This window comes from Apodemus sylvaticus, chromosome 3 (assembly GCF_947179515.1).
Source record: "Apodemus sylvaticus chromosome 3, mApoSyl1.1, whole genome shotgun sequence".
Lineage (NCBI taxonomy): Eukaryota > Metazoa > Chordata > Mammalia > Rodentia > Muridae > Apodemus > Apodemus sylvaticus.
The window spans coordinates 132,676,961-132,685,448 of record NC_067474.1 but is presented as its reverse complement, the minus strand read 5'-3'; the positions used below and the strand labels follow the sequence as shown (position 1 = coordinate 132,685,448).

The 8,488-nt window shown below is 53.8% G+C and overlaps 2 protein-coding genes across 3 annotated transcripts; both read left to right on the top strand.

The window, feature by feature from the left end:
* The first annotated feature begins 539 nt into the window (after positions 1 to 539).
* On the top strand, positions 540 to 4,089 carry Dph2 (diphthamide biosynthesis 2). Its single transcript, XM_052177144.1, has 6 exons — positions 540 to 860; positions 1,528 to 1,640; positions 1,819 to 2,042; positions 2,238 to 2,921; positions 3,008 to 3,184; positions 3,264 to 4,089. The coding sequence occupies exons 1-6, from the start codon at positions 714 to 716 to the stop codon at positions 3,389 to 3,391; spliced, it is 1,473 nt and encodes a 490-aa protein (XP_052033104.1). The 5' UTR covers positions 540 to 713; the 3' UTR covers positions 3,392 to 4,089.
* Positions 4,090 to 5,438: 1,349 nt separating this feature from the next.
* On the top strand, positions 5,439 to 8,452 carry Atp6v0b (ATPase H+ transporting V0 subunit b). Of its 2 annotated transcripts, none has more exons than XM_052177147.1 (8): positions 5,439 to 5,613; positions 6,149 to 6,197; positions 6,428 to 6,511; positions 6,642 to 6,719; positions 6,913 to 6,982; positions 7,105 to 7,156; positions 7,429 to 7,619; positions 8,152 to 8,452. In XM_052177147.1, exons 1-8 carry the CDS (start codon positions 5,547 to 5,549, stop codon positions 8,176 to 8,178), a joined length of 618 nt encoding a protein of 205 aa, XP_052033107.1. In that variant the 5' UTR covers positions 5,439 to 5,546; the 3' UTR covers positions 8,179 to 8,452. The 2 variants fall into 2 exon arrangements, with proteins under 2 accessions (XP_052033107.1, XP_052033108.1); XM_052177148.1 differs by lacking the exon at positions 5,439 to 5,613 and adding an exon at positions 5,678 to 6,047.
* The last annotated feature ends 36 nt before the right edge of the window (positions 8,453 to 8,488 follow it).

Below are 8,488 nucleotides of genomic sequence, written 5' to 3'. Positions count from 1 at the left end.
GTTCTGTAAATTTAGCTGTGGGACAATCCTCTAGCAGACAAAGTCAAGGGCATAGAGACATTCTACTACTGGCAGTGAGTACCTACCCACAAACATTCAAACCCAAGCAGTGGGCACTGAGCTGGAAATTAAGCAGTACTAGGAGATCCAGCTTCGGTCACACAGCAAGACCCTGTCTCAAATTATGAGGACTGTGAGATGACTTGGTGGATTAGGGAGCTTGCAGCCAACCCTGAAGACCTGAGGTGGATGTTCAAGGGACCCCTGCTTTCACCGTATACACATACGTGCACACACGAGCGAGCGTGCACGCGCACACACACACACACACACACGTTTAAATGTGACCAGCAGATAGGGCTTGCTCATACTGAATTAAAGACTGAAATGATGTCCCAGAGGGCACCCGCAGGCTGGCCTGAGGGTATCCGGGAGGGAGCGCTAGTCAGTGGAACTACAACATCCACAAGGCTTTGCGGCACTTCCGATTGGTCCTGAGAGAGAGGCCCAGCGATTGGTTCTCCGTGGGTAGTCCTTGAACCCGGATGTAATCTCCGTAGGCCCATGTGGAGCGGAAAGCCGGGAATTTGGAAGTGTACCGTGTGGATCCTAGGACCCGTGAACAGCTTGGTCCCGATCCACAAACTGAGCTTCTGTGACCTCGAGGACTTTTGAGGGCGCGGCTGCATCTCACCTCACCCAAGCTGCGCCCCATGGAGTCTACATTCAGCAGCCCCGCGGAGGCGGCCCTGCAACGGGAGGCGGGCGTTCCTGGCCAGTTCACTCCTTCTGAAGACCTGGACCGAGTGTACGAGCTGGAGCGAGTCACGAAATTTGTCTGCGACTTAGGATGTCAGCGGGTGAGACTGATTCAGAGAAGGGGGCGAGGGGTGCGGGCTCGCCTCTGGGCATGGGTTGCGGAGATTGGGATTTTGGGTGCCATGTGGGGACTGGTGGGTTGAGAAAATCGGAGTCTGCCCGCATCGCACGTGGCTTAGTTAAGGTTTCTATTCCTGTACAAACATCATGACTAAGAAGCAAGTTGGGGAGGAAAGGGTTTATTGAGCTTACACTTTCACACTGCTGTTCATCACTAAAGGAAGTCAGGACTGGAACTCAAGCAGGTCAGGAAGCAGGAGCTGATGTAGAGGCCATGGAGGGATGTTCCTTACTGGCTTGCTTCCTCTGGCTTGCTCAGCTTGCTTTCTTATAGAACCCAAGAGCACCAGCCCAGGGATGGCACCACCCACAAGGGGCCCTCCCCCCTTGATCACTAATTGAGAAAATGCCCCACAGCTGGATCTCATGAAGGCACTTCCCCAACTGAAGCTCCTTTCTCTGTGATAAGTCCAGCCTGTGTCAAGTTGACACACAAAACCAGCCAGTACAGCACGGATCACCCACAACTCTGTGGGGCTGACTGTCCCTTTGGAAGTAGGGACTTGGAAAGTTTAGTGGTTTTTTGTTTGTTTGCGTTTGTTTGTTTTTTGCAGAGGTTGTCGCTGACTTATGTTTCTACATTTATAGGTAGCCTTGCAGTTCCCTGACCAGTTACTAGGAGATGCTGAAGCTGTGGCTGCCCGGCTGGAGGAAGTCACAGGATCTAAGATGTTCATTTTAGGGGACACAGCTTATGGCAGGTATGGGGTGTCCCTGCCTCCAGTGACAGTGTCTGCATGATGAGAAGCTCCTGATGCCAGCTTCCCTCAGTGACAGTGAATTTCTAGCTTGGTACCATTTTCTCCACTGGCCACATTTCCCACTGATGACAACTGTCCAGGTAGGGGACACCTCTCACCATTGCTCTCTCCCCTGCAGCTGCTGTGTGGATGTGCTGGGCGCAGAGCAGGCTGGAGCTCAAGCCCTTGTACACTTCGGTCCTGCCTGTTTAAGCCCCCCAGCCTCGCAGTTGCCCATCACCTTTGTCCTTGGTCAGCGTCCTGTTGCTTTAGAGCTCTGTGCAAAGGCCTTTGAAGCCCAGAACCCAGATCCCACAGCACCGGTAGTACTGCTGAGTGAGCCAGCTTGCTCCCATGCCCTAGGTGAGAAATGTTACCTGTGAGGGAAGGAGGGGCGGGTCCATGGTGGTGTACCTTGATTTTCCCTACTTAACGCACACTTCCCTAGCGCTCTTGGCCTATGTTTGCCTAGCTTGTCCTTTAGGGTCACATCGAGGCCCCTGGGGATGAGGTGTCTCTTACGTTGCCAGACTTCAACTCTGATGCCACCTCTTTCAGAGCCCTTGGCCGCTCTCCTGCGCTCCAAGTACAAAGACCTGCTCATCTCCAGCCCTGCTCTTCCCGTGCCAGCGGGATCCCCGAGCTCACAGCCTGAGTCACTGGAGCGTTTTGGGCGCCGCTTCCCCCTGAACCCAGGGAGACGCCTGGAAGAATATGGTGCCTTCTATGTGGGGGCTTTTCAAGCAAGCTCTGACCCCAACCTTGATCTGGACCTAAGCAGACTGCTTTTGGGGTGGACACCAGGACGGCCCTTCTTTTCCTGTTGTCCAGACACAGGAGAGACACAAGACCAGGGTGCCAAGGCTGAGAGACTAAGAGCCCGAAGACTGTACCTCATAGAGAGGGCCAGAGATGCCCGTGTGGTAGGGCTGCTGGCGGGCACCTTAGGCGTGGCTCGACATATTGACGCGCTAGCGCACTTGCGGAAACTGACTGACGCTGCTGGGAAACGCAGCTATGTGTTAGCCCTGGGGAAGCCCACACCGGCCAAGCTTGCCAACTTCCCTGAGATGGACGTCTTTGTGCTGTTAGCCTGTCCTCTGGGAGCGCTAGCCCTCCAGCAGTCTGGTGGCTTCTTTCAGCCTGTCCTGACACCCTGTGAATTGGAGGCTGCCTGCAACCCTGCCTGGCCCCCTCCGGGCCTGGCTCCCCACCTCACACACTATGCAGAGCTGTTGCCTGGTGAGTGGCGGGGCCACACCTTGGCTTGAAAGTTGGGGCTTGGAGTTGAGAAACTGGGATAGCTTTCTTTTCTCCTTCCATGTCAGGTTCTCCCTTCCATGTGCCGCTCCCACCACCTGAGTCAGACTTGTGGGACATCCCAGATGTGTCACTCATTTCTGGGGAGCTCCGACCACCACCTCCTTGTAAGTCATCAGAGGACACTAGATGTTCTGCCCTAACTCCAAGGCCCCCGCTGGAGCTGGCTGAGAGCAGCCCTGCAGGTAAGCATGCAGATGCCTTCCCCCTGCCTGACTCCCGGCCAGGCCCAGCCCACACAGCATGTTCTCCTTCTCTCGGTAGCGTCATTCCTTAGTTCCCGGAGCTGGCAGGGGCTGGAGCCCCGCTTGGGCCAGACACCAGTGAAAGAAGCTGTCAGAGGAAGACGAGGTGTCGCCATTGCCTATGAGGATGAGGGAAGCACCTTGTGAGGCCAGAGTCTGCCGGAACCTGTTCCCCCTGGACCAACTTCTCTTCCTCCCCCAGGGAGACCTGATGCTTGGGCAGAGGGAGTGTAGGTAGCTCCTCCCTGAGGAGCTGTCTAGCCTGTAGCCTGTGCGGCACTGGCTCAGTACACCAGTGCAGTAAGTGCCTGTTTGAGGGTGGGGTGGGGGTGGGGGGAAGGGAGGGGTCCCAGGGTGAATCCCAGTTCCTGGTGTGTAGTAGTAGTTCTGGCCTTGGTCAGGGGCAGGATTGGATGATCCAGACCAGGGTTCTTCTACCTCAGCACTGTTGACAGTTTGGGCAGAGTGATTCTTTACTTCAAAGCCTATTCTATATAGAGAAGGATGTTTAGGTTCAGCTGACAGAAGCACCTCCTTTCCTCCCCCGATGAGCTAGGATAGCTCAGATTATCCCTAGATGTTGGCAGATGTCATGTAACTGCCAATTTAGAACCGCTGGTCTAGACCTGCTTGCACTGTCCAAAACAGTGTTCATTGGACACATGACTTTTGCCATTTAAAGTGGATGAAAAACTTTCTCGGTTACACTAATTACATTTCAAGCACTCACATGGCTGCTAGTGGGACTTGTAGCACGAAGTTCTATTGGACAGTGCTGGGCTACATCGACTCAGACTTGTTTCTTGGGGACAACAAAGAAACTGAAATAAATGGAATACTTCTCCTGTTTGTCTTTATTCATTAAAACTCGGTTCTACACAGTTCCTGTGGATAGATATGTAAATTATATTTAACCAGATTACGGTCCTCAAAATGTGCTTGGGAGGAAATAGTAACCCCACGAAATATAATTGTGAAAGGAGCCCCAGGGGCAGCTGGGTCTCACAACAGGCTCCTGAAGGGGACTCAAGAGGCATCCCAGACAGAGGAGGCCTAAGCTGGAGCTTGTAGAGAAAAAAATATTCAGCATAAATGGAGTGAAAAGAACATTGGGTTCTAAACAGAGTTGAGGTATATCTTGGTAGAGTGCTTGCCCTTGGTAGAGAGTTGGTCCTAGGGTTTCCCTGTGTGTGTGTGTGTGTGTGTGTGTGTTTGTGTTGGATCCTAGAAGAAAACAAAATTTACTTATTATCCACATTAGCCAAAGAATCTTATATCCAGGTCATGTAGTGCACAGGCTAATAGTAAAGGCAGAGCTGTGAACTGACATGGGAACTGGGCTGAAAAAAGCATCAATCATGTATTCTGTGTGCATGTTATGAGGACCCATCTGTATGCCAGGCACTAGAAACAGTAGCAAGTCCAACATAAACCATGGTGCTTCTGCTTTCTGGGGAGAGTGGACAGAAACAAAATGTACTATATCAACTGGAGATAAGAACTATGGGAAGATAATTTATCAAGTGATAAGAATTATGGGAAAACACAAATCTGGGAAAGAAAGGGGATTGTTTAAGGGAGACTGGGATTGGAATAGTAAACAGAATGGGTAAGGAAGTGCTTGAAGGGGAGCAAAGGCTGGAAGCTAGAGGGTGGGGCGTTTGCAGGGGAGGGCTAGGACTATTAGGAATAGTCTATTAGGGGCAGGGAGCTTAGCTCTGTTACAGTGCTTGCTTTGCATACTTTAGGATCCTAAGGATCATTCCGTCCCGATTGGAATAGGGTCCACAGGGGATTTGAACAGGAGAATGGCATGGCCTTGTAAGATCACCTGGACATCGACACCTGGGCATTCATGGCTGGCACTCCACCCTACCTCTGGGTTAGGAAAGACAACTTAAAATGACCTCCAATGACCAGCAGGCATTAGCTAGGCAGTGCGAAGACCGTGAAATCCTGCTTAAAGCAGAGGGAACTAGGTAAGACTAGAACAGACAGGATCTGCAGTGACTGGAGAAACCGGGAGTCCAGTGGAAAGTTAGGGAACAGAGAGCGCGCAGGTGGAGAGCCTGTACCTGTCGCGGAGAACGCCCGGCGAAACTACAATCACCACAGTGCTCCGCGGCATGACGTCTACCAGGCGGCCTCAGGCAGCCAGCCACTGTGCGCGGGGGTCACGTGGGGCCGGCGCATGATGCGCCGGTCAGGTGGCGCTGCGGGGCGGGTCGACAGACTGCGGGGCGGACGGTGGACGCGGTGAAGCTCAGGTCCCACCGATCCGACCCCTGCCGTCGCTGCTGCCATGACGGGGCTGGAGTTGCTCTACCTCGGGATCTTTGTGGCCTTCTGGGCCTGCATGGTCGTCGTGGGTGAGCGGGGCCGAGGCGGGCCAAGGTGGCCTGCTGGTTGGGACTAGGTGGGGGGGGGGGCAGGTGGCAGCCGGAGCCGGCCCAGCGCGGTGCCCTCCCGCGACGGAGGAGGCCGGCCCTGGGCTGCGAGAGCCTCACTGGCCTTTCCAGAGTCGCGACCCCAGGTTCCTGACGACCTCTGGTCCGCGAGCCGCGTAGCCGGGCGCCCCGCTTCCTCTTTTTCCTCTTTGCCCTCCCCCCATTCACAGCTTGTTGGGTAAACAGCGATTGGGCCGGCAGGATCTGGCGCGGCCTGGACGCAGCGCCCGTTCCCTCCGGCCTGTGAAGGGGCTTGGTGTCCTTAAGACGGGTTACCTAGGGAGTGGCCGAAAAAAAATGGAGGCCTGGGTGGAGGTGCTGTTTCGCTCCGGGACTCTTCGCTTGTCCAATTAGATGTAGGTGGCTGACAGTTTGACAGTTGGGCAGTTTTTTCCCCCTAGGTTGGGGACAGTGCCTCGAAAGAGCAACCCTTTAACTCCTTTCCTCTTTGCTTCAGGAATCTGCTACACCATCTTTGACCTGGGCTTTCGCTTTGATGTGGCATGGTAAGGGAGGGCACACAGAGGATTCTCCTAGGAGCCCCTCCTCTCTGCTGTGGTCTGAACCCCGGCCCAGCCCTTCAGACACACGGACCTTTGGGCAATATGAAATCTAGAGATGCAACGTCCGGGACTGGTGGGCTGGAGCTGGGTGGGAGCAGAGTTTTGTGGGGTCTCTCCATCCCTGCCCTTTCCTGACCACAGCTGAATCACTTTCTTCCCTGTTTCCACACCAGGTTCCTGACGGAAACTTCCCCCTTCATGTGGTCGAATCTGGGCATTGGCCTAGCAATTTCTCTGTCTGTGGTTGGAGCAGCCTGGTGAGTGTTGGACTGGTGGGGCAGGTGGGGGGTGCGGAGTCTGGGCAGGTGGAATCCTCACTGGGCTCTTAATCATCCTGGGGACAGCGACCGCTTGGGCTCCTTTAATCAGTTTCGTATCCTTCACCAGGGGAATTTATATTACCGGCTCTTCCATTATTGGGGGTGGAGTGAAAGCCCCCAGAATCAAAACCAAGAACTTGGTTAGGTAAGTGTAAAGGCTTTCGAATGTCAAAACTAGCTGTGGTGGAGGTCTGATGACACACTGGCTGGTGACCAATCTCATCGTAGCGTGTATGTGAATCAAGGAAGCTGGCTGGGGAGTTTCTGAAGAAATGACGGATTTCCTTCTTATCTCTTTTCTCCTCCCCTCCTCCAACATTTGCCATTACTGTTGGCAGTATTATCTTCTGTGAAGCGGTGGCCATCTATGGCATCATCATGGCAATTGTCATCAGCAACATGGCTGAGGTAAGGGAAACCAGTGGGGATAGGCATGCATGGAAATGTCGATGCTTTCCGTAAAGATTGGAGGGAGGAGAAGGTAGGTGTATTAAGGAATGTCTTCTGAGGACTTACTCTGCCCCTCACAGCCTTTCAGTGCTACTGACCCCAAGGCCATAGGCCATCGAAACTACCATGCAGGTAAGTGGGTGACACAGTCTTGCCCAGCAGGGTGCTATGGGTCCCCGGCAGGACCAAGTGAGTTCAGAAGCCAGCCAGCACTACATAGCTACAGTGAGACACCCTACCACACGGCCATACCTGGGTTATCCGCACTTGCTCCACACTTCCTTTTTATAGTCTCAGCCGCCTTGGTGTTCTCTGCAGAGTTGGGGTGGGATTGGCCTGTTAGCCCACGACGGACCATTCATCTCCTGCCTGCCTGGGCCTCACTTGAGCTTCTTATCCTCCAGGCTACTCCATGTTTGGGGCTGGCCTCACAGTCGGTCTGTCCAACCTGTTTTGTGGAGTCTGCGTGGGCATCGTGGGCAGTGGGGCTGCCCTGGCTGATGCCCAGAACCCCAGCCTCTTTGTAAAAATTCTCATCGTGGAGATCTTTGGCAGTGCCATTGGCCTTTTTGGGGTCATCGTCGCCATCCTTCAGGTGCGAGTCCCCGAGTCCCCCTAGGGAGCTGTGGCTTCTTTCCTTGTCCCCAGCCTTGCCTCCTCTGCTCAGAGGAGGAGCGCTTCCCTTCTTCACCCAGGCCCCTCCCATCTCCTGGCCCCACCCTTGTCTGCTGCTTTATACGCTCATCGGTTAGTCTTCCGTTTGTCTCTTTCCTCTGCTGTCTCTGAAAATGTCTTTGTGGCATTTCTCTCTCTCAGGATCTGTGTTCATATGTGTATCACATGCTTGTCAGGAGAATAGCACATCTAAATTCATATTTTCCAGTGTGTGAGTTTGTGACTGAAAGACTGGCCTGAAGGTCTAACTGTGACTGAGGTGCTTGACTGGGTTGACTCTTGGGGAACTAACACTGTCCATGGGAGACTTCCCTTCTTTGTTGTTAACTCCTTACTGCCTGTGTCTGTCAGTGTATCTGTCCTTGTTTGGTCATGCATCTGTGGTCTGTCCACCCACTGGCCTGCTGGTTCTTGTCACTGGTCCCTGCCTGATGTCTCTTCTTCTTTTGCAGACCTCCAGAGTGAAGATGGGTGACTAGATGACTGAATGGGTGGGGCCGTGCCCCGCTGTTATTTATTGCTGGCATTCCTGGGACAGCTGGAGCTGTGGTCCTCCGCCTTTCTGGGGCTTGGTGTTCAGGGCCTCCTGCACTCACTCTTGCTGCCTGTTGACTTTGGAGGCACTGCCATCCAGACTGAACCCGTGTGGGGAGTGGGCTGCCGATGGTGACTGTACAGCTGTGCACCCGTGGCCCCCAGCCCCATCCAGCCCGTCTTCCTAGTGTTTGTGAAATAAACTTGGTATTTGTCCCAGTTGGTGAGGCTTCTGTTGTCCCTTCGACACCATTT

What these genes read in the sequence shown, in the direction of transcription:
- Dph2 (XM_052177144.1), top strand. Translation starts at nt 714, where the DNA reads ATGGAGTCTACATTCAGCAGCCCCGCGGAGGCGGCCCTGCAACGGGAG. An exon ending in GGGGACACAGCTTATGGCAG is followed by an intron (nt 1,641 to 1,818) that starts GTATGGGGTGTC and finishes TCTCCCCTGCAG; the next exon opens with CTGCTGTGTGGATGTGCTGG. An exon ending in CTATGCAGAGCTGTTGCCTG is followed by an intron (nt 2,922 to 3,007) that starts GTGAGTGGCGGG and finishes CTTCCATGTCAG; the next exon opens with GTTCTCCCTTCCATGTGCCG.
- Atp6v0b (XM_052177147.1), top strand. Translation starts at nt 5,547, where the DNA reads ATGACGGGGCTGGAGTTGCTCTACCTCGGGATCTTTGTGGCCTTCTGG. An exon ending in TCATCAGCAACATGGCTGAG is followed by an intron (nt 6,983 to 7,104) that starts GTAAGGGAAACC and finishes TGCCCCTCACAG; the next exon opens with CCTTTCAGTGCTACTGACCC. An exon ending in TCATCGTCGCCATCCTTCAG is followed by an intron (nt 7,620 to 8,151) that starts GTGCGAGTCCCC and finishes CTTCTTTTGCAG; the next exon opens with ACCTCCAGAGTGAAGATGGG.